The 25,932-nt window shown below is 30.3% G+C and overlaps 1 protein-coding gene across 1 annotated transcript; it reads left to right on the forward strand.

Annotated features, from left to right (window-relative positions):
* Positions 1-372: 372 nt before the first annotated feature.
* On the forward strand, positions 373-25,271 carry LOC145247362 (uncharacterized). The gene is made up of 2 exons (XM_080109042.1): positions 373-590; positions 19,196-25,271. The coding sequence occupies exon 2, from the start codon at positions 19,227-19,229 to the stop codon at positions 24,756-24,758; it is 5,532 nt and encodes a 1,843-aa protein (XP_079965168.1). The 5' UTR covers positions 373-590; positions 19,196-19,226; the 3' UTR covers positions 24,759-25,271.
* The last annotated feature ends 661 nt before the right edge of the window (positions 25,272-25,932 follow it).

The raw sequence follows: 25,932 nt of genomic DNA on the forward strand, positions 1-25,932 counted from the left end.
GGAAGTTTGGACAAAAGTGTTTACCTTACCCAGGAAATTATTGGTGTGACGGGCGGGAGAAATAACACTCAAGTTATCGAATTATGACAAGGCAGTTTGGTACGCGAGTGCACATTTAACAGCCTTCGTTTATGCATATATAGCAATAGTTATTATGTGAAGAGTTTTTGCTTTATATTTTGTCTGAAAGAATTCTCAATGTATTTATTTTTTAATGTGGTTTTCGAAAGGAGTTGTTGTTGTTGTTGTTGTTGTTGTTATCATCATTATCATTATCATCCTCATCATCATTATCATCATCATTATTATTATTTTATTTATTTATTTATTTTGATTTTTTTGATTCAGCCATCAATCCCCCGTCGCCCCGGAGTTATTTCCCCCTGCGTTCAACATGCCCATGTGTGCCAAGTTCGAGGTCGACATTGATTTACACACACGCGCGCACGGCAGGCCGGTGAAAACACTTAAATTGGATTCCCTTGTTTAAATTATTTAGTAATTTTAGAATCTGTTTGATATTTTAAAACCAGAATCCTTTGATTATGACAAATTGTTATCGAATGGAGACAGTACATATTCAACATTAGGTACTTATGCACATTTTAATGACGATTTTCTCACTTCTCATCCTAAAATGGTATCTTTTTTGAGGCGTTGCTATTCACAATATAAGTATAAAAATTGGTATCAAGTATATAAAACATTTGTGTGTGTATATATATATATATATATATATATATATATATATATTGTTACTATCATTATTTTATTTGGTATTAATTTTTCTGTTGAAAGTAGTTTCACTTCAAACAAGTGCGATGCTTATTTGTTCACTGTAAACAAAAAAATTGCTCGACTTTTAGCCATGATTTGTTTTGCTATTTTCTATTACAACTAATCAAAGGTCATTTTATGTTTGTTTTTAATTTTTTTTCTTCGTTTTCTTGATATTTACTTGTTTACACACTTTGAAACTATTCCATTCTTTTTTTTTAAATGTACGTGTGCTTTGCCTTTAGAATCTATCTACAGAAAGAGACACGCACCATTGTTCTCGTCTTCAAATGAAAACAAATCTTCTGCGTCATTTTGTAAATTTATTCATAAAAGTTGATAAGTACATTTAAGTGGCATTTTAAAATAATAGTAACCTTCTCTTATATTTTTAATGCATTAATATATCATATTCAGTTTACATTATAAAAAATATTTATATAAATGTTAGTTATTTTAATAGTAATCTGTATAACTATTTTTATTGTAATCTGCATAAATAAAACAGCATTTGTGCAGTTTAACAACCTCAAGCAAATTTAGAAAGCCATTCTTAACATGGAGTAGGGGGGGGTAATTCTTTCTTAGTGAGGACAGAACTCTCTTAAAATGAAAACAATTTGCTTGGTGTTAAATTGCACAAGTGCGAATAAAACTATTAGAAAGATGTGTGTCCATTCTCTATTCTACTTCACTTTCACGAATACACATCGAATTATTTTTATTTAACCAATTATTTATTGAAATCCAACCGAAAAGAAAACTAAAACATTTATTTTTTTAATCCTACTAACAAATTATTAATATTTTGATTTTTCTTTAAAATCATCAACCGGGTAAACAATGGTTTTCCAAAATAAATAAAATATAAATAAAGGGTTCCAGACAACTTTCTCGCTTATTTATGTGATTTTATTTTTATTTAGAAAAATAATTGCTATGCGTTTTGCCACAACTAAATAGTTTTATCAATTAAAATGTTCAGTCCCTATGTTGTTTAATTATAGATTGTGTTTATTTAAAGTATTTTTACTATACTTTGTGGCTATGTATTCTTATTTTTATGTATTTATTCATTATTTTGTTTTTTGATGGTTGGCACACACCCGACGACGGCTATTAAGTTTTACCCCTCCTCTTTTTGCCCAGCGCCATTAAATATTATTTGTGACGAGGGAGGAGACGAAATTATCTCCCCTTACATTTCACACTGGCCTAAAGGAAAGTTGGCATAACTTTTTGTTTATATATAAAATAAAAAATCCAATTGCAATGTTGGATCAGATCAATTGCTTGAATATTCAAATATATCAAATACTTTTGAGATTCTTGTAAAATATCTTAAGGTCATAGAATGTATTAATATTCTTTAATCCTAACATTGTAATGATTTTTATGACCAATTTTCGACCTCCATAACACGTAAAAACAGTAAAAACTTGTAAAATAAAATTAATTCCTCGTAATTTTTGCTGTATTCACAAGAAAGATTATAAAAAGATCTTTTTTTTTTTTTTTTTTTTTTTTTTTGGTACTCTTCGTAAAAACGGTGAATTATCAAAAAATCTCCTAGCTAAAGACGGGAAAAATGTACGTATTTTGACGTAAACAATGCGATTTTTAAAAAAATATCACAAAAATTAAATAATCGATCAATTTCGTTAATTTTTTTTTTTACGGACTTATTTTTTAAAAATCTGAACTAAATATACTGAAATAAACTAATATACAAAAATAAATTCTCAGCTTTTGCCCCCTCCCTTAACGCGATCTTATCAGAAATAGTTTGTTTTCGGTTTTTAAAGATCTGAGTCCCCCCAACCCCAATAGGTGTATCAGAATCGGCCAGTAAAAATGCCGTATATGAACTTGAATAAATCAACTTACTAACTTTCGAAGCTTTTAACTACTTGAAAAATCTAAGTTAAACCCTAATTATTTTTTCAATTAAAGGAGCAAAGACCAAATTAAAAAAAAAAAAAAAAATAACAAGTTTAATAGCAAATTATGCAATATTTGTTTTTTTAAATTGGTTTTCTTTAAAAAAAATATTTAAAGAAAATCACGAAATTTTACTGAGTTCGATTATAAAAAAATATATATAAATTCCAAAAAATTACTTACCTATAAAAAATTCTATTCAATGTGTACTTCCATTATTCATTGTTAAGAGTTTATCCATATATATTAGGCACCGCCAAAAATGGCCGAAAAATCAAGTTGTTGTTGTTTTTTTAAAACGAAATTACATTTATTAAAATCCATTATTTCTGAGTAACTTTTTTTTTCCAGAAAGATAAAACCCTGAATTTTATCATATAGAAAACAGAATAATGTAAAACTTTTTCTACTATTTTTAATTAAATTTTAAATGTTAAATTTTCCCAAAAAGTTAACAATTGACATTTTTTGTCTTGCACATGTACGTTTTGTACATAAATATTTTAAAAAAAAAAGGTTTTTGAAATAATTTATTTATTTGTTGTCTAACTAAGATTTAGAATGATTTTCTATGAGAATATGCAAAAATATTATAATATAAGTACTTGGATTTCAAATAATTCCACTTATTCATATAGGCAACCAGTTACTTCACGTCGATCTAGAGTCTAGATCGACAATGTTTACGTTTGATAAAAAGCAAACTATGGAAGACGAAACAGGCCAAAAAAAACTTATTTTTCAGTGACGAAAATTTCAATTAATGCTGAGGCTGGCCAGTACCAGATGGGTGACCATTTGTATGAGTTTGGTTTTTAATGTGCATGTGTGTGGGGGCCAGGCTCTCCAAAATGGGGGGGGGGCAATTTAAAGCAGAATAAAATTTTTTTATTTCAGCGCGTTTGGTCCACCGTAGTCGAAAGGCGGCAAACGTTTTCAAACGGGATCGAAAAAATGATGCTATTTTTAACACAAAGGGCACAATATTTATCAATTTTTTTTTTGTATCGATTCTTCAAAGCATGCCCTGTTTAATAATGGTCATGCATTATTCGGCTTGCTAAAAAAAAAATTGTTAATTTATTTATCAAAGATTTTAAAATGGCTTTTTTCATATAAATATTTTTAAAAAAATTTTTTTGTTTTGCTTAACTTAAATTAATTATTTTACTTAACATATTCACTGAATTTCACACTGCAAAACTCAAAAGCAGGATAATTAAACACAATCGAAGTTCTGATATTCAGACGTCAAAATAAGGTATACAAACAATTTTTTTTTTTTTTTTTTTTTTTTTAAATCTATAATTCTGTCCCTTACAACAACACAATATGTTGTGTTCAGTTTCAGATAATTATTTTAAGCATATTCGTACCCCCCTCAAAACAAGGGGGGTTGTAAGCAAAAAAAAAAATATATATATATATATAAATATCGTTTATGAAAAATAAGTACACTGTTATAAAGTTCATTCTTCTCTTAATAATCGCTGAAAATTTCATATTGATCGGATAATTACCTGATTTTTAGTAGATTTTTAAAAAGACGGTCCGTCAAAAAGTACTTACCTGCCCCCCCCCCAGTTTTGGCGGTGCCTAATATATATATATATATTCCATGTCCTTTTTAAATAAAATACTTTTTTAAACAAAGATTCAAAAAAAAAAAAAACACGAACTCAGATTTATTGACTGTTCAAATAAAGGGAGAGAAATCTGATCTTTTTCGCGATTATCTTATGGTGACTTATAAACGCCATAATTAATCTCTTTTTATTAACCAAACTTAGTATTTTTGAGCCTCCGTAATTGAAAAAAAGCACACATTCACTTATAAGTTTTTGCCGTTAAACAAAAAATCCAGTTGACCGATTTTTAAAAATTCTTTTTTTTTAATTCTCTTAATGAAATACATGAGTTTTGATTATTATATCTTATTTCTAATTTCTACTTTATCAAGTGAATTGTTTTTTTCTAAGCTTCAGCCTCTGTCTCATCGACGAAACGTTGCATCCCTCTGCCTGTTCTACAAGTATTTTAATGGTGAATGCTCTGACAAACTGCAGACACTTGTACCCCCACAATGTAGACACCCTCGACAAACCCGACAGGCAGCTAAATCCACCCCCACACAGTAGAGATCCCTAGATGTAAAAGATCTTTCTACTCGAGTAGTTTCTTCCCCAGAACCGCTAGACTCTGGAATTCCATTCCAGGTCTCTGCTTCCCCAACTGTATTGACATGCAGAAGTTCAAGTGTAACATGAACCGACATCTTGCTGCCCAAATCCCAACATAGTGCTCCAGTAGTTGCTGCCCCTGATAGTAGCCCCCTACACCACAGTGACAATGTGCCGTGTTTGGGGTAAAAATGTAATGAAAAAAAATAAAATAAATATCTAAAAAAGGAAAACATTGAATGAAATAGAAAATTGCTGTCAGCATCCGGTATTTACTTGAGGATATAAACATAATATGAGCTTTTATTTAAAAAAAAAAAAAAATCAATGTGGTTAAAAAAAAATGGTTTTACACTTTGGACTTTACAGGTAAATTTCCAAAAAACACTTTTTTTTTGTTTTAAATTAGAATATTTTCTTTATTGATCTTTTATCTTCAATTTGTGATATCTAAAACTTTGGTGAGTAAATTAATTATTTAAATTTTAATAGACATTTCAAAATGGGGGGGGGGTGAATTAAAAAAAAAACGTTTGTCTAAAATATTATATTCAGTTTATTGGAAAGGGCATAAAATTTCACATAGACCCTGAAAATATTGTAAAAATTGAACCAATAGAAAATTTTTTATACATTTTTAAAATTAAAAAAAATTTCACTCGTAAAATTCAATCGATTTCATACGTAAAAAAAATGGCTGGTTGAATGCTCACTGGCACTTTGTAAATACTGTGTTTTTAAAAAATAAAAAATATTTCTATTATTTTTTAAACAACTTTAAGAGTTTATTTTGGAAGTATATTCCACACAGAAAATAAACAACCCACTTTAAAAAGAGAAATTACAAGTTTTTTTTATTTTATTTGTAGTTCTCTGTTAGGGGTGTCAAAAATTCTCATATTCATGTTATGCTTATATCGTCAAGTAAATACCGGACGCTGACAACAATTTTTTCTATTTCATTCAATGTTTTCTTTATTTAGATATTAAAAAAAAAATTCACTCGATAAAGTAGAAATAAAATATAATAATCAAAAACTTGTGTATTTCATTAAGAGAATAAAAAAAAAAAAAAAAATCAGTCGACTGGATTTTTCGTTAAACGGCAAAAACTTATAAGTGAATGTGTGCTTTTTTTTTCAATTATGGAGGCCCCAAAATACTAATTTTGGTTAACAGCACGCAATAAAAAGAGATTGATTATGGCGTTTATAAATCACCGTAAGATAATCGCGAAAAAAATCAGATTTCTCTCCCTTTGTTTGAACAGTCAAAAAATGAGTTCGCTTTTTTTTTTCTTTTTCTTTTTTTGAATCCTTGTTTAAAAATGTATTTTATTTAAAAAGGACATGGAATATAAGTATAAATATGGATAAATTCTTAACAATCAACAATGAAATTTTTTATAGGTATTTTTTATAATTGAACAAAGTAAAATTTCATTGATTTTCTTTAAATCTTTTTTAAAGAAAACCGATTTAAAAAAACAAATATTGTATAATTTGCTATTAAACTTATTTTTTTCTTTAAATTGAAAAAAAAATTAGGCTTTGACTTACATTTTTCAAGTAGTTAAAAACTTCAAAAGATAGTAAGTTGATTTATTCAAGTTCATGTATGGCATTTTTACTGGCCGTTCTGATACACCTACTGGAGCAGTAGAATGATTCCACCATTTTTCCAGCAACCTTAGCGATAGATTTGAAGTAGGTGTTCCATTTCAGATCAGTGGTAAAGGTTAGACCCAAAAGCTTGTCAAAACATGGAGCCTCTACAAGATAAGAGTCATTCATTTCAATTGGTGCCAATCAAATAAAAACATTGATAGTGTAAAGTTTGGTTTTAGATGCATTAAAATTAACCAGTGACCTCTTTCCCCATTGCACCACATGATCGAGAAAAGAGAATTGGAGAGAACTTTGTAACTTACAGCCTTAAAAGTGATTGAAGTTTTTCCATAAATGGTAATGTCATCAGCATAAATGTCTACGAATGATCTTAATATGTGATTTGGGAGATCATTGATCTAGATCAGGAAGTCAGGCCCAGGATGGACCCCTGAGGAACTCCAGCATTAATACTGTAAGCTTCTGATTTCTGCCCATCAACCACTACTCTTATAAACTTATCAGAGAGGAATGATTTAATAATTGAGAAGACATTTCCAGCTATTTTGTAGCTGGAGATCTGTAGTAGACCTTTATGCCATACCCTATAAAAGGCCTTTGAAATATCGAGCAATTGCTCTAGAAAGGAAGCCTCTGTCGAGAGATTTGCTAATCCTATGAGATATAACTGTTAGCGATTTTGCTGTAGATCTAGCAGAATGGAGACCATATTGCATTTCACTAAGATTATTTTTGCTGAGGTGGTTGACTACTTCTCTATTTAACACAGATTCTAGCAACTTACTCGTAACATACAGGAGACTTATTGGTCTGTACTGAGAGGAAGATAAACCGATCACCTGAATTTTTAATATGGAGCATACTGGTGAGATTTTCAAGGGTGTTGGGAAACAATTCTCCTTAAGACAACGCTTAAACAGCTTTGTAAGCATAAAAGCTAGTTCTGGTTAAAACATTTTCAGCAATATAATTGGAATGCCATCAGAGCCAATTGCTTTACTGGAATCAAGGTTTTTGATTAGCTTGGCAGCATCACGCACAGGTATTTGTATGTCGCATAGCGTGTTTTCTGACACAGGAGGAAATATGGGGGATTGGCGGTCTTTATTGCAAAAGGTAGAATTAGCTGTTAGGGTTAGGGTAGAATTAGCTGCAAAGTTCTTGGCAAAGAGTTTCACTTTATTCGATGCTGACGAAATTACTTCCGGTTCAGTGATGATAGTTAGGGTAGAGGATACGCTTCTGTTCAGGATTCTGTTTGCTATTTGCCAAAACTGGTGGGAATCAAGCTGCTTCTCAGCTACTTTGGACTTGACAGACTGAGCATACAACTCTCTTGCGTTCTTTATTACTTTTTTACAGTGGTTGCTGGCAGTTCTTAAGGTGGCTTTAGTCTCAGTACATCTATTATGTTCGAAGCAATGGAAAAAGTGATTTCTGTGCACAATGGCAGCAACACATTCTGGAGAGAACCATGCCTGGCTGTTAGCTTTTTGCTGGAATTTTTTGCAGGGTATGAAGCGGTCTATACCTACAATTAACCATTCCAGGTCTGATACTATAAATGACACATTCTTTTTAAACATGGAATGCAGAGGTAGATCTGATATAAATATACAGAAGCTATCCTAGTCAGCCATAGAATGTCGATATACTGTACGATGGAGAGATATGTTATTGTTTTTAACTGAGACAACTAAGTGGTCAGAAGATCCCAGTGACTGGAATGATGAAATATATTTAATTTTGGGTCACAATCGTTGCTGATTTGTATGATTTTTTGGACAAAAAGAAGTTGGAAAATATATTAAAATTATTTAAATTTTATGGAAAAAAATTTTTATTAATTTAATTTTTCAGACTCTGAAAAAAATATATAGATGATTGATTCTTAAAATTATTATGAATAAAAACATAATTTTTATTGTTAATAAAATTTTTTCAAATCGATGCCTGTTGTATATTGGTTTATATTGGAGGGGATGATATATTAAAACGTGTCATGTGTATGTAAGATATTGTTCTTTTAACAGACAGATAATAAACGTATAAATTGTATGTATGTTGTTTAGCCAGGGGACATGATATTGACGTGTAAACCGAGTTATATTGTATCAGACTTATCACAACGGGATGTTTTTACAGTTCATATATATGCTTCATACCTTTTTCTTGAAGAGTTCTTTTAACTTCCTGCTGTTCCGTGACGAACCATGAAGCGATCAGCACCAACCAATTGAGACATCTGTTCTTATTTGTGAAACCATTAAAACAACTGTTTATATTTTTATAATATAAATTTATTACAATTGTCTCAATTGGTTTTCACAGGATCTGCAGTTTGTCTACATTTTCTATTCTTACAGCTCGCTCCCTAGCTGTCTGTCTACCTCTGTCTAGATGTCTGTCCGCTCTGGTGGTCAATCCTCAACTCTCTGAATCTCTCCAAAACTAACTACATCATGTGTTCTCTTACGTCACCTAATTACGTGTCTCAGACCAACCTAATGCACAACTAGTTGTTTGTTTATTCAAATCCCCAAAATAAAACAAAAAGGAATATGTAAACATTATTCCTAAAAGGAATGTGAAAATAGAAAATATATGTAAACATTATTTTGGGGATTCACACATCAATCATTTCTTCCGCAATTTAATTGTTTATTCTTCTAATCATAATAACTGATCCAGTGACCATCCGTCGCTCAAATCAATTAACAATAACAATAATGTTTTGACCCTTGACCCCGCTTGCCACAGTTAACAGATACTATGCTATGATCACAGCCTAAAGGGTCATAACATTACATGCCATTTTGCATCAATGAGCAAATAAAATATTTAGAAATCCAACGTGAATAATTTTTTCTATCTTGCTAATAAAAAGCATTGTGTAACGTATATTACTTGTTTCTTCATTGTTAAAACAAAAATATAATTTCTAAACCAAGTAACTGAAACAATTATGAGTTCAGAGTAAATTAGGCACAGCCAAAAAATTGGAAGAAAAACTAAGTTGTTTTTAAAACAAACTCATATCTATTATTCTTGAGCAACATTTTTCCAGAAAGATAAAAGCCTGAATTTTATCATAAGAAAAGCAGATTAATATAAAACTTTTTTCTATTTTTAATAGAATTTTAAATTTTCCAAAAAAACACAATTCACCGCCATTTTTTATATCGATGGATAAACATTTAAATTAAAAAAATTTTTTTTTTTTAAAGTTTTTGAATCAATTAATTTTCTTTTTGCCTCAGTATGCCTATTTTGCAGGGTGAAATTAAAAAATCCAAAACGTAATGATAGTTTGGAAGGAACAGGACTAAATGAAGTTCATTTAGTTGTGTAAATTTCCATGTATTTTTAACATTTGCTGTGACGATTAAGTGAAAAATCAACTTTATAAGGGTTTAATTCTTTTTTTTCATAAGCTATATATATATATATATATATAATTTATTTCCCCAAAGTTAAGCAACAATGAGGCTGGCCTGTACCAGATGGGTGACCATTTTGAGGATGCTAGGCGCCGTATGTGTTGGAGACAACTCCTGTATCTAGTATCATGCTTGATCCTCTTGCCTTTGTCTTGCCATCAGGACCAAGTGTTTCTGGATGAGAGAGTGTGGTAGATGCAAGTCCCTCACACTTTAATTAAGCCAAGTGCAAGTCCCAGCATCATCAGGTAGTTGACAAACCAGTAATGTTCCTATTTACTTGCTTCCCCAGGAGGGCAGAGTTAGACACAAGATCGGTTTTTAATGTGAAGAAAATCAGGCTCCCTAAAATTAGACACTCTGGATGAGAACAAAAATAAAAATGTACCCCAGTCTAGAAAGATTTCTCCTTCATTGAACGAGGAAAAGATAAAGTGTAGCATCAGAATAGACAGCACATGCTGATCTTAGCCCATAAACCAGTTATGTTTGTGGTCTTCACCGGCGATGATGGATGACATAAACCCCCCCCTCCCTTCTTCATTTCTGGTCACTCCTATCCTTAAAATAATAAATAAAATATATATAATTCTACTTACCATCCAGATTTTAATTTTGAGCGAGGAAAGTAGCTTATAACAGCACAGCGAGGAAACGGGAGTCAGCACAGTATGGGCAACTAAAATTGTGGCATCACGTAGTGGCAGACTTGGATCTAAATTTGGAAAAAGAAGAGAACTGTTTGTAGGTCTTTTATTAATTTATTTTTCAAAGATTTAAAAGTAGTGTTTTTTTTTTTGTAAAAATAATTAATATATATATATATTTTGCTAATCTGAAAAAATAATTATTATTATATTTTATTATAATAACATATTCAATGAATTTCACACTTCATAAGACAAAAGATGAAAAATTTAACACATGCAAAATTCGGATTTTCAACCTTAAAATCTGATACGTGCATAATTGTTTTTCTTTTTTTATCTACAATCCTCACCCTCGCCACAATACATTTTGTTCAGTTTCGTCTGATTATTTTAAGCATATTTGTAACCACATATAAAGAAGGCAAAAAGTATATATAAATATCGATTATGAAAAGAAGTGCACCATTATAAAGTTCATTTTTCACTTAATAAAATTTCACATTGATTAGATAATAACTTGATTTTTGGTAGATTTTTAAAGAGAGACTCCATCAAAACATACTCACTCCCTCCTTCCATTTTGACCGTGCCTGGTAATTAAATTTCTTTGTGCATGGCTGATTTTAAAATCTGTTAATATAGAATAAAAAAAAGTGACTTTTAGTTTATAATTCTATACAAATCTTTCAAATTAAAAATAAGTTTCCAATAAAGTTAATTTAAGGATTTAGTTTAAATTCAAATAATGCTTAGTTTTAGAAATTAAAAATTAATATTTCCTAGAATAAAGAGGAATTTAGTAGAAATATTAAAATTTTACTATTTTCGGGTTACAAATTATATTGAAAATAAATTGTTATTAACAAGGAAAATTTGTCACTTAGGGCCGTCCATAGATACCGGAAGTTAATTGTTTTAGGTGTTTTCTGCTTAATTGTGATAAGCTTTTTTTATATACACACCTATATATGTCTTTTTCATAATATTTCAAGCCAAAGTTAAGACTTTTACTGTTATATTTCATTTGACTAATGATTGAACCAAAACTTTAACAAGATATAATGTATATTTGTACTGACTTCCCCCCCCCAATATTTTTAATGTTTAATTTGGCTGTTTTTCTAAAAATTTTGCCACCATTGTTATATTTTGTCATTTTTTTAAGGTTTTGTCATTTTGCAATGTTCAAATCAAATTTAGCCAGTTTTATAGAGTGTAAAATAATGTTTATGTGATTTAAACTCTGATCCTTCTTCTTCAATATAAAGTAAAAATTATGATGAATTAATTTCATTTTACTAGTTTTTACTTGTATTTTTTGTTATTGATGTCGAAAATTAGTGTCATACCTCATTTTTATATATTAAAAAACAAAAAGAACTACACTCACATGTCATACCTAATTTTTATATATTAAAAAACAAAAAACTAGACACACATGTCCTTCATAGACAGGTGTTTAACCATATCATCACTCTTTAGATTTGCTAGATGTAGCAAGTGTTTTATGCTGATTTAAAAAGAAATGAGCGCTCGATTAGTCAGTACTGAGAATATAAAGCGATCTAATTTCCTTTACTTTCACAGTGGTCCAATTATTCCTACATTATTACCCTCACTGCAAAATTAAGGGAAATTGTTTTTTGTATACATTTTCATTACCAACGTCTTGCTTTCCTCCACTCTCTCTGTCTATCTCTTACTATTCCCCCTCACTCTCTCTCTCTCTCTCTCTATCTATATATATATATATATATATATAAAAACACACACACACACACACACACACACACTTGCAAAAACTAAAACAAGGAGAAAGATAACATCATATTTGTATTTTTTCGAATATTACAATTGTTTCAGCATCAACCAGACAATTTAAAATTTTATGTTTTTTAAAAATTTTCGCGGTAAACATCTCATCAGATAAGTTGAAAAAAAAAAACTACAGGGTTAATACATATCTTAACACATTTTCATACTGTTATTAACTGTATCCAGCAGTGTGTACAGTCTCATCTTGCTTTTAATGAATCTACAATCAGTCTTAGAGAATTTTTTTTACTGGGCCCCTATTTTCGTATATCTGTTCCAAATTATGGTGAGAATTGTTACATCTGGGCTATTTTGAAACCGGACAAGATTTTGAATTAATGAGGTTTATGGATTATTAAGTTAATTGATTATTTTTTGTGTTTTATTTGTTGCTCAATCTCAAGTAGTTCAGTTGGATTTTAGTATTCAATCTAAATTCCAAATCTTATATGGAAAGTTTCGTATTTTGTATTTTTTTCAGTGTTACTTATTGATGTTAATTTTAATCTGGGAGTTACTGCAATGTGATTGTTTTCTGTATATTAAAATAAATAAGATAAAATAAATATATATTCCTTACTAATATCTTAGGATACTAACATTTAGTATTTATTATTATAACACATTTATTACACTTCGACAAAACAATTTATAAAATCCCTTTCAAGGGGATAACTCTAAATTGCTAATTTAATTTATTCAAATAAAAATTGACATATTAATTATTTTAAATTAGCAATTTAGAGTTATCCCTTAGTAAATTTTTACCATGTAATCCAGCGTCGTTTAATACCTAAAAAAATGAAGATCTACTGCCCTTCCCCTCTAAATTCCACAATTTACACTTTTTTCTTTTTTCGCGTTAATTTCATTGATCATAAACTTAATTTTCTAATTAAAAAGGTAACTTTATACGATGTGACCCAGCGGCATTTAACCCCTAAAAAATGGAGATCTACTTTTGTTCAGCCTAATGCATTTAAACAGCCTTTATAAATATTATGAGAGAAGAAATTTTGAAAAAATAATAATGAAATAACATGTTAGAGTGGGGGATCACTTTTCTACATAAATTTAACGTAAAATGGCCACCAAGCGTTCAATGAGACATGCCACCGCTAGCACTTTTTCAAGTTTGGCGATTGAGGGGGAGGGCAAAATCTGACAAATACAATTTGTTTTTTTTTTTGTTTTTCGGTGGGGGGGGGGATTCCATTCATAAAGTAACAATAAATTTAATTATTTTTTATGAAACCATTCTCTACTTTCACCTAACAATTTAATAAACAAAACAAACCCCAAAATATGACAAATTCAAATTGTTTTTGGGGGGAGGGGATTACATTAGAAACATAAAACGACAAATAAAAAGCAAATCGAAAAGACCCCCCCCCCAAGAAGTAAATCAAAAATTTCCTTTATTTACAAAAAAAAAGCCAGTAAAAAAAAGTGCCCTTACAAAAAATAAAGGTAAATGTGTAGTTTAGCAGCATAAATTATTTGACAGACAAAAAAATTATAAAAACTATTTATTTTTATATAAAACATTATTAGACCCAAAGCTGAAATAAAACAAAAAAAAATTTATTTTATGTTTTTTTTATCATTTTTTTAGACTAAATGTGCATGCCTTACGAGTTTAAAATTTGTCCTTTTTTAAGTTTGACAGATTGGTTTTTTTAATGCTCTTTCATTACAAAAACAGATATGGTGGCCAAAAACATAGTTCATAAAAGAGATTAAAAAGGCCAATCTGCCAGACCTTAGAAAGGCCAAATTTTCAAAGCAATATGATAAATATAAATGATAAAAAAATATAATAAAAATGAAATTTTTTTCTGGTTTTATTTCAGCCTTTGGCTCTAACAATGTGTTTTATATAAAAATAAATAGTTTTTATGTTTTTGTCTGGCAGATAATTTACGTCGCTAAACTACACATTTACCAAAATAAAAAATAAACACACGCATGAATGTTTATAAATTTTACTTTTTTAGGTTCACCGAAATCGTGAGTTTTCTTAGGACAGTGATCCCTTCTGCCGAAATATCTGGAGAGGGTATCAGATACTTCTTTTTGGGGGCGATTACATTTACATGTTTTTATCCGTTCTTTTCTTTTTGAAATTGTTGTGGGGGGTATCCACGTTAACCATGATGAAAATGATTATTATAGCAGTCGTATTTCAAACAGAACTTCATGTCAACCCAGGCAACACAGGGTACCCATGCTAGTATATATATATATATATATATATATATATATATATATATATATATATATATATATATATATGGGTTCAGCTCTCTATTTAATCTGAACCCTGTCTGGAAAATGAAATAATAAGGCAGTCAATCAGCTATATACAACGTTCATGAATTCCAGTTACTCTGATGGCTCTACTGTTACCACATTTGATATTTATAGGTGTTTAATTTCCCTTAATTCTCGTGTTTATTGTCCTAGCAAATAAAGTTAAAGGTGATTTTTTTAGCTGGGTTCGAATCCCTCGACCAGCAATAATTATCACTTAATGCACTGATTATTGCAAAAGCATGAAACACTAGTGTTTGTAGCTAGAAAAATAATTATTTTTATTTCTAAATATATATAGTTATTTTTGCTGATATTGTTAGTAATATCTGTCTATCTACTGGTATTTTTCGTTCCCTGAGTATTTGAGTTACATCCTTTACATATCCAGTGTCACTTCATTTTTGTGGGGGGATGTGGACACACACATACATATGTGCAAAAATGGCAAAAGAAGACTCGCCTAAGGTTCTTAAGAGACTTATAAATTTTATTTTTTTTTTTTTTTTTTTTTTTAGTTTATGTTTCAAGTTTGATTGTGTTTAAAAGATAAAAGACTTCAGGTTATCTTTAAAAAAAAGTGTATATTTACCTGTTAAAAGATACAGAGAAAAATGTTTTATGGTGATTAAAAAAAAAAAAATCCATTTAAATTTTTCCTTTGAATAAACGAAATTTAAAAATCTCTGGAAAGATTTCCAGAGATTTTTAAATTACATTTTATAATTATCAATATTCAGAAACTATTTCAAACATAATTAGTAAATTACAGTTTTAAGATAGTGACTTTAAAACAAATGTACTACTATTTTAGTAAAAATCACATCATTATCCAAAAAAGTGAGTTACATTAAACAAAACCTTTGTAATCAAATTTAAATATAAAATGGCCACTGATTTTCACAAAATATAGAACATGCTTATTGTAATAATTTCGTTTAATTCGATTTTGTTGTAATAAATAAGGAAAAGCTTATTTAATTAGAATATTTTTGGATATACACGAGAATTTATTTTTAATTAAAAAAAGATTTATATTTAACTTGGTATGAGTTTTTTTTTTTTTTTTCAGTGATGTTCTAAAATTATTAATGACAATATTTTTCCTTAGAGTTTGAAATATAACTTTTGTAAAATGTTGTTCAAAACTTTTTATTTTTTCAGTATGAACTGCATACTTAATCAAATTTAAGCAATTACACTATTCAATTTATTCTTAAATTTTATTATTTATGAAAAAGATAAGCTAAAACAATTATTTATTAATGATTCAATAGTATTTAAAGTTAAATACAAACTTACATTTTATTTTTTCGCCATTCTGTCCCTCCATACTTTTTCAAATTGATCGTTAGTAGAAATTATTCCATTAAAATGTTTTTTAAATTATTTTTTATTTTCAAGATAATAAAAGAAATTTCTTATGCTGATGATTATGCATTCATTCGTAAAATAAGAATATTAGAATATCATATTTAAAATTTTCTTGGAAACTGTTATCATGAAAATCACATGAAATATTTTTTGCAATTAGATAAAATTTTTTGAAAATATTGAATAAACAATGCTCAATTCAATGATAATATCTTTAGTTTAAGAAATTAATTCTCCTTCAAGTTATATTCATTTCATTAACTCGCACTTTAGGGTTTTTTCGTGGTAAAAATTGAAGAAATATGAATTTCTCAAACAAACGATTATAAGGAGTATTTAAAAAAACAAAAATTTTAATAAAAAAGGCACAAATAAATTCATATGTTTTCTTTTTTAAATTATAATTTTAGTAAAGGTGCTTTTACTTACACAAAACGATATATTTTCACTTACATTAAAAAAATGTGAGTTCATTAGATTCCATGATCATTAATTAATAAATACTGTTAAGTTAGTCTGTTTCTTGAATTTTGGTGAATTTGTAATTGAACAAACAGGGGTAAAAATGGTTTTACATTTTGGGGATTACTACTATGTCTACTTTTGTTATACATCAAATAGTTATTCATGGACATGTGTTTCACTGTTACTACAGCCTGTGGCTGACTTTGACAGGATTTAAACCTTCGATCAGATTTCAACTATTTTCTTGTATCAGAGTTTTTCAATGTGGCTAAACAGGCAAGTACTTCAAGATGAGATTGAAACTCTATCGGAACTTTTATTCACTATCCTATTAGAACAAACCATGAGGAAAAAAATTGGTTATAATCAGCTAACATACTTGCTAACTTTTAGCATGGTTGCTACCAGAAGCGGCGATAAGGCAAATCGGTTCGTTCACTTTTATTGTTCTTCAGTACTTTTATTGTGAAGTGATTGAAATAAAATATAGGAAAAGGACATTATTGAAAAATATACAATAAAAATTAACAAAAATTATACAAATAAAAATAACACAATTGGCCTTTATTTGCACTTTCAATAACAAAATTAAAAAACAAGTTTTTATCTTATTTGAAGTTTTATAAGAAATATATTTATGAAATCATAACGGTACGTTTTTCTAATTTAAAAAATAAGTTTTTTATTTGAATTTATGTAATACATATATATGTTTTATGAAAGTATAAAAATGGAATTATTAAAATCAAGATAACAAAATTTAAAACATAATAAAAAAGAATGTATTCAATACATAATATTCCCAAAATAGTTTTAAAAGATTTTAAAAAGTGTTTTCAATTAGTCTTTAAAATAAAGTGCTTAAAAGAATAAGACTAATTTCAATAATTCTTAATTAAAATAAGATCAAAAAACTTTTCAATGCTTATTAAATAAAAAAAGAATGATCGGAAAAACATAATAAAAAGAACATACACAAGGGAGATACATGAGGCATGAGAGAAAAAAAGCGAAGGAATCGATTTGCCTTATCACCGTTTCTGGTAGCAGCCATGCCAAAAGTTGGGAAATATGTTAGCTGACTATTACTGAAAGAAAAATCTTACTCTCTTTATGAACAATAGCAACTGCCAAAAAGTTCTTTATTCATTTTATGAAGAGTGTTTCATTGTCGCATTAAACTCTATATTATCATTTTTATTCTGTTTTTGTAATTTCTATGAATTGAAATAAAGTAAAAGTAAAGTGAATGTTAACCTGACACAAAATTGTGAAACAATTGAATACAAGATGAAAGCCATCATTGGATTCGACAAGGAAAAGTTATCTGCTTTTGCCATGTAGAGTTTTATTTTTAATTGTATCCACAGAGTAACCAATATCATCATCCACAAAATGTTTTTAAATGTTTAAACTTTTCTTTGTCCATGATTTCTTTGAATAAACAGCGACTTCTTCGGGTGTTAATCATAAGACGATTGGTTGCTTTCATCAAGACAGTTTTTCTTTTTTTACTTTTCTTCACCCAAACAAGACATATTGCCGCTGAAACATGATATGAGTCAGATTGATGGGGTAGAAAAATGTTCACATTACATTTAAATTTCTGTATTTTGAGGAATAGGAGGGAATTCCAAAAGCAAGTAGTCTGAGAAAAGAAACTATTATCAGAGTAGAAAATTTTCCAGCATCCAGAGATCTCCATGTACAAACGAACTAGTAACTCAATGTTGGCCGTGTATTAAAAATAGAAAAGTTCAACAAATGCATAACATCTTTCTTTTAAAACTTCTGTCTATAGTCATCAAGTTACTTTTTGAACCTTTCTCTGCAATTGCTTCCTTCTCCACCTCTCTTTATCACAACTGTTTTCAATAAAAGAAGAAAGTAAAAAAAAAAGACATCAGCAGCTGACTTAGTGTTGTCTTTGGAACAACTACCAGTAAGAATGAAAAAAAGTAACTTTTTTCTGATGTGTCTTCTACCGCATGCATTACTTTGTTGTATCCTCAAAAGAATGCATATTGCAGTATTTTTTATTACTATAACCTACTCAAAGTGTTTTCTATTGCCATAATCAGCTCTGAGGTCACACAGTATCCGATGTAAGGTTTGCAAGTGTATCTTGTGTAGCTTCTGAGTTTTAGCCAGGTACATACATGCATAGAATTATGACATAGCAGATGAAAGAATAGCCATAAATTTCAGAGCAGCTAGAAGAAAAGAAAATGGTTCTCTTCACTTTTCTGGTTTTGTGGCATGATAAGAACAAAACATTAATACAAATAATGCTATTAAATTCTCAGGTTCAACTGAAATGAATGTGTGTGGATGAGTGGAAAGTATTAGCTATTCATCCAGTCAGTCATTTTGTGAATTTTTATTATAAAAGTCAGAAATTACAAAGATACCAATTTTTTTGTCTATAAATTCTACAACAAAGCTTTTTGTTTTTTCTTTTTTGTGACGATGTTTGTCGAAATGACTGACAACATCCAAAAGGAGTTGTGTTTTTATGATGCAAGATTGCAGCACTGGTAATTGAAATTCATGTCTCTACATCATTGTAATGTCTTTTCATGTTTGAGCAAAACTATTTTGTTCTTTTTCAGATCCGATGCAGCAATATTAAAGCCAGCAAAAATGAATTCAGACCAAACTCAAACATTGGAAAGCAGTATTCCTCGTCGTGGTAGACCGCCTCGAAAAAGCTCATCTCAAAAGACAAAATCAAATGGTATCCGTAAACCGAGACCTCGAGCTGTCAAATTATCATCAGCCAATCTACAAACAGCAGATTCAAATCTAATGAAAGCAGCAAATAAATCCTCTGAAATAGGGAAAAATTTTCCAATTGCTTCAGCCAAAGACTCTCCTCCAATTACGACTTTTATCCTAACAACTACCAATGGTAAAACTAGGCCCTTGACCCCTCTATCAAAATCTGGATCTCAACCTATGAATCGAGTACAGTATGCAACATCTGCTGACACAAATTCAATTAAACAAGTCCCTATAGCTGTATCGTCCAACATTCTTTCTCGGGTGCAAAGTTCTACTTCAACTGCTAGTTCACCAAAACTTTTGCTAATCACGACAGCAAATAACTCTGTAGTTAGTGTCCCCACAACAAGTGCTAATCAGACTCTTTGCAATACTCTTTTGCCTGTAAAATTAAGTAACAGCACTTGTAACATGAATGCAGTGGTTGCTGGAAACCTTGGTCAGCCAGTTCTTTATCAAATACCTTCTTCACAAGGCTCTGGAATGGTTCTTGTTAGTAGTACGGTACCATTACAATCAAGTGTGGCACCAAAAAACTTCTTTCTCATCCCGAGCTCAACTAACACAAAAAGACAATCAAATGCTTCACAGATCTCATATTCAGGTGTTGACTGTCAGCCTGTCATTCCTATCCAAACACCCAGTATCAATCATTCTCCTATTGATAGCAATACAAGTGTGCCCATCACTTCAAATTTAGCAGAAACCACAAGCACAAAATTGACGCAACAATCTTCTGTTAATAATAATAGGTCAACCAAACGAGTCAACACTTCCAGAAGAAGAGGTAGCATACATGGTGCCAACTCCACCATTTCGTCCATTCCATCAGGTATTTTTAAGACAGTCGCTTCTACAACTAATTCAAGAGGTATCTGTTCTACACCAGTCAGTATACAGATATCCCCAAAACAAAGTAACATGAAAATAACTCCAGTTGGTGGCCTTGTACCTTTGAATCCACTACTAGGTTTACCGATGCAACAGACAAGTACTCATTTGACTCAAGATGTCTTTTTAAATGTGACCACACCAACAGTGCCTGAAGTTTCCTTAAAATCTAATCATCTATTCGCTCAAAGCTCGGATAATAATTGCTGTAATAGTAGTAGTAGTATAAGCAATGTGAATACATGCACGATTTCAAAAACTCTATCAGATTCTAAGCAACAAACTGGTAGAAAATTAAGAAAACCAAGCAAACGTTCCGAAGCAATTTCTGATCGACGAGCTAAGAAAACAACCTCCAAAATTGGTCAAAATAAAGAGCCGTCGTCATCATCTTCCTTACCTTTTTCAACTATTCAGGTAAAAATGAACTGCTCCACTACTCCTGCCTCACCTTTCTCAGGTTTGTCTTGGGTTGTATCACCCAATACAGGACACCAACAACAAAAGTCAAGCTTGCATTCTGAAACTCAAACAAAAGCCCTCGGCATGCCAAAAAAATCTAAAAATATGCCCAAATTAATTGTTGTGAATGGATTTTCAAATAGCAACTTCCCAACAATACCATCTACCAACTCTCAGACATCTAAGAATGACTACCAAGATGGTTTCTTTTCTGCAAGTCAGTATCCAAAATGTTCTGAGAATATGCAGCCTCTTTATGCATCCCCTCCAAAACTAACAATTGCACCTGGATTTTCAACACCAGACCAAACAGGCTCAGAATCAGCTAAAAAGAAACGTCCTTCGGAGTTGATGATAATCAAAGAAAGAGAAGAATTTATTGATGATTCCGTGGAGTTGAGTCCTCCAAAATTGCAACGAGAAGAGGGAACTGATTTAAGTGGAAAGTTTCTTTTTGAAATGCCCACAGCAATAGAGTCCGCAAAATTGGCAGAGGGCAAATCAATAGATGATGAGTTGGCATCAGCATTATCAATAACAAATCAATCTCAGCAATTTTGTCATGAGATTAAACCTATCATCCGCGAAGATAACTTTCCTACACTGGCCAACTTATTGGCAAGTCAGAACAGTAAATGTTCAGAATTCAGTTCTCGTCTCGAGCAAAACAAAAAGCTTTCTTTTGATCAACTGTTTAATCACTTTAAACTTTTGGCCGACAAAAAGAAAAAATCCTCTAGTCACTCTGCTATAATGTTTCAGGTTGCATACAGCATACATTGTTGTGTGGTTCTTGCCAAAATAGATGAAGATTCAGTAGATGTTCCTTTTTGTGTTGAAAATTCGAAATGTTCAGTAAAATGTCGACAGACATTCATGAAAGAAGTATTTGCTCAAAAAGGAATCTCTTCACTTGTTGATCCCCGATTCAGCATGTCAGTTCTTCAATCTTCAGATTCAACTAATGATGAATGGTTAGCACAATGCCATCAATCAAAATCTACAAATAAGCTATTGTCAGTAAATGAGAATATTTCATTTTCTTCAAGTGCAATGCCAGAGTTATCAAAAATTAAAGTAGAATTTCCTGAATCTAAGAAAAACTCTCCAGATGATCAGGAAAATCTAACCAACTCAGTTGTCACAAAACAGATAGCAACTCTTACATCAGATGCATCATCTACCCCAAAACTTGCCACACATATTGAAGAGCCTTTCACATCTTTCAATTCCATTTCTCCCCTCTCAGATAGCAAATGCTTAAAGCAGTGTACTCAAAAACCTGAAAATGTTACATCAACTAATGTAAATCAGCCTATTCACTCTTTACTCTCTAATGATTGCAGTGATACCTCCTCTTGTACAAGTTCTCGTACAAGAACTCAAAATAAAGTGAAATGTTTCTGTAATGGCAAATGCAAGAAAACAGATTCTTGTATCTGTCTGTCACAGCAGAAAATCAAAAATGTTTGTAGTGATACAATTCAGTCATCCGACATTTTAAACGTATCATCTCATTCAAGCAACTCTCAAGTGTTGGCAGGCAAACTTCGATACAAAATTGTTCCAAAAGGACATATAAGTCTGTCTGGCAAGAGTTCAGAAAATGAATCTAATTGTGTGGGAAATCCTAAAAAAAAAAGGAAGGTTTCAGTTCAAAGTTATATCATTAATGGTGATAAGTCCTCAATCAATCCTACACAAACAATTTCCCCTGTAGTGGCACCTTCCATGGAGCTGTATAATGCTGAAACTAAAAAGTTGATTGGGTCCAACTTCAATCGGAAAAAGAAACATACATTGCCTTCTCCTCTGAAGCTTTCGGAAGAAAACATAGAGAAAAAGAAAATATGTAAGAGTAAAATGGTAGCAGTTCCTTCAATGATCAAATCTGCAAAAGCATCGAAAGAACGTTGTTCGAGATCCAGTCCTTCTGCCAAAGCATCCGTTCCCTTTGTTGAGAGGCCCTCCTTTGTGAGAGATCCAAAACACCTCTATGATGAGCCAACAACAGTCGACAGAGTTGTGATGCTCACACCAGATGGCAAACCAATTCTTACTGGCATTGACCTCCAAACCCTTGACCCTTGTTTACCTTCTCCAAAAAAGAGGAAGAAATCTTCCAAAAGAGAATTTCCTGTTAAATCCTCACCAACCAAGCAGCCTTCTTCCTCTTCATGTTCTATTTTTAAAAAATCATCTTCAGTAAAGAACAAGGTCCAAGGCAAACATTCCAAATCCTCATCTGCAAATGATAAAGTCTCACGCCCACCTAAACTACATGTGCTTCTTCGTGAGTTAGAACAGAAATGTAAATACAAGTATCTTTCTTGCTCACCTCCCATGACAAACTCTACTCAAATGAATGATTCAATCTTTCACCAAAAAACCAAGAAAGGAAAAATTGAGCAAATCGTAACCAATATTGCTTCTGGTTTTCCAGCTTTTGGTTCTGGCCATCCACGTTGCACAATGAAACTGTATAAATATTTTGTCTCGTCTAGATTAAAGAATCGGGCCAAAAAAGATGGTTCGCATGAGATGGATGCTCCACTGATTTTATATATCAATTGGAAGACTCTGTCTCGTCAACCATTCAGCAAACATCGCATCACAAACCACACACAGAACATTATGGCCATCAAAAATTCTAAACAATTAGCTAACTTTAAAAAGTGTAAGAGTCGAAGGCAAATGTGTCAGCCTGTGAAAAACAAGCCACTTTTTATGAAAAGACGCAAAGCATTACTGGCTGCACGCAACAAGAAAACAAAAACGAACCCTAACAAATTGAAACAACAGACAAATAAGAAATACTCCAGATGTTTACAAAGTCAATCAAACAAGGCAAAAAAACAAAAGATCAAAACTTCATCTTCAAAGAAAAAAGTTTCAGTTCTCAAATTGGAAAAAATTGTGGTGAGTAAGACTGAAAAAGTTCTCAAATTGGAAAAGATTGTGAGTAAAACTGAAAAAGCAGATAATAATATAGAATTAGTCCCCATTGCTGAAATAAAAAAATCAAAAATTGATGTTATAAAAAATAAAACTTTAAAATCTGCTGAGAAAAAGTTCAAAGTTTCTCAGTTGAAACAAAACAAACAAGTCAATAAAAAAGAAACAAAGAAAAAGTGTGCATCTCTTCCTGTGCAAAGAAGTACAAGATTACGAAATCTTCAACATTGTGATTCTGAAAAAATTGCATCTTTTTGTGAAGATTCTAATAAAATAGAAAACCAGTCAGAAAATCATGTGGTAAAAAAAAGTTTAAGAAGAAAAGCTAAATCGAAGCCAGAAATTTGTATTAAAGAAATGAATAAATGTAAGCCTCGCTATCATTTGATTGATGGAGATCTCTCTTTGAGAATGAAATCAGCTGATCTCACAGTGGAGAAAAAAAAACTAGTAGATATAAAACAAGAGATAAAGAGTGAGACAGATATTCAAGAAACTAAATCTGTTACTGAAATGGAGGTGTCTCAGTTGACTAGGGTTAAAAGTAAAGACCCTTCCCATCAAGAAAGACAAATGGATGGGAAAAAGTTCAGTTCATCCAAGAGCAAACATCATTCAAAGAAAACTCATGAAGAAGTGTTTTCCGAAGAAGACAATGCTAACTCTGATCAGGCTCTATTATTGGCATCTATTAATGATCCAGTTGATGAGAATGCCAAAGTAGTCACTCTAAAACAGTCGTCATCCCCAACAATTACAGAAGACTCAGGAAATTTTATTTTTGAAGATTATGTAGAAGCTTCATTACCTATTATAGATAATTCTTCAATGTTGTGCAATGAAAATAAACCATTAAATAGCCTACATAACAGTTTGTCTGTGAATAATGACCAGCCAGCCGTTTCCAACAGAAACCTTTCTACATCTTTCATTAATGTCACACCTGCAAGTGGGAGAAGTAATGCTTTCTCGGATAAATTTGATATTGGCCTAAGTCCGGAACTTGCTCGCATCCAAAAACTTAAAGATCAACTACAGGAGAAACAAAAGGCACTTGATCTTGCAAAATTCTATTTAAAATAATCATATCATACAACTAAGAACAACAAAATAATGAATATTTTAAGACATATTTATTAGCATAACATATACCTTACAGTATGTTGAGTGGTGTGAGCCAAATATATGAATACATTAGCTGCATTTACCTGACATTACATGGGGGGGAGCTTAAGGAGATATAATTCAAAATCTAGTCATGTTTATAATTTGTATTTAAATAGGATTAAAAAACATTGTTTATTTTAATAAATATTGATGACCAGTAAATTTTAAAAAATTCCGTGTGTATTTATAAAAGTTACAGGTGAGAATCATGGTACAGACACATGAGATGTCTTATGTGATAGTTTTATGAAGAAAGATGAACATTTTATTTCATTTTTTAAAAACTCATTGCCTTGGAGACAAAAGTTTTCATATATTTTTTGTTATATTTTCTTCACTTATTCATAAATTTGGCAACATATTGTACCCGAGGCAAGGTTTCATTGATCGAAAACATAAGGTATATGAGCCAATAAAATATTAACCTTATTTTGTTGTTACTTTTAGAAATATATGTATATTTATGTGTGTGTGTGTGTGTGTGTGTATATATATATACATATATGTGTGGGTATATATATTTATATATATATGTATGTTTATATATATTTATATATATATGTGTATGTTTATACATATATATGTGTATGTTTATACATATATATGTGTATGTTTATATATATATATGTGTATGTTTATATATATATATGTGTATGTTTATATATATATATGTGTATGTTTATATATATATATGTGTATGTTTATATATATATATGTATATGTTTATATATATATATGTATTTATGTTTATATATATATATGTATGTATGTTTATATATATATATGTATGTATGTTTATATATATATCTGTATGTATGTTTATATATATATATATGTATGTATGTTTATATATATATGTATGTATGTTTATATATATATATATGTATGTATGTTTATATATATATACATATGTATGTATGTTTATATATATATACATATGTATGTATGTTTATATATATATATACATATGTATGTATGTTTATATATATATACATATGTATGTATGTTTATATATATGTATGTATGTTTATATATATGTATGTTTATATATATGTATGTATGTATGTTTATATATATGTATGTATGTATG

The sequence above is a fragment of the Euprymna scolopes genome, chromosome 25, assembly GCF_053919585.1.
Source record: "Euprymna scolopes isolate OS-2025 chromosome 25, ASM5391958v1, whole genome shotgun sequence".
Lineage (NCBI taxonomy): Eukaryota > Metazoa > Mollusca > Cephalopoda > Sepiida > Sepiolidae > Euprymna > Euprymna scolopes.

Excerpts from the sequence above, each read along its gene's own strand:
- LOC145247362 (XM_080109042.1), top strand. The coding sequence starts at position 19,227 with ATGAATTCAGACCAAACTCAAACATTGGAAAGCAGTATTCCTCGTCGT.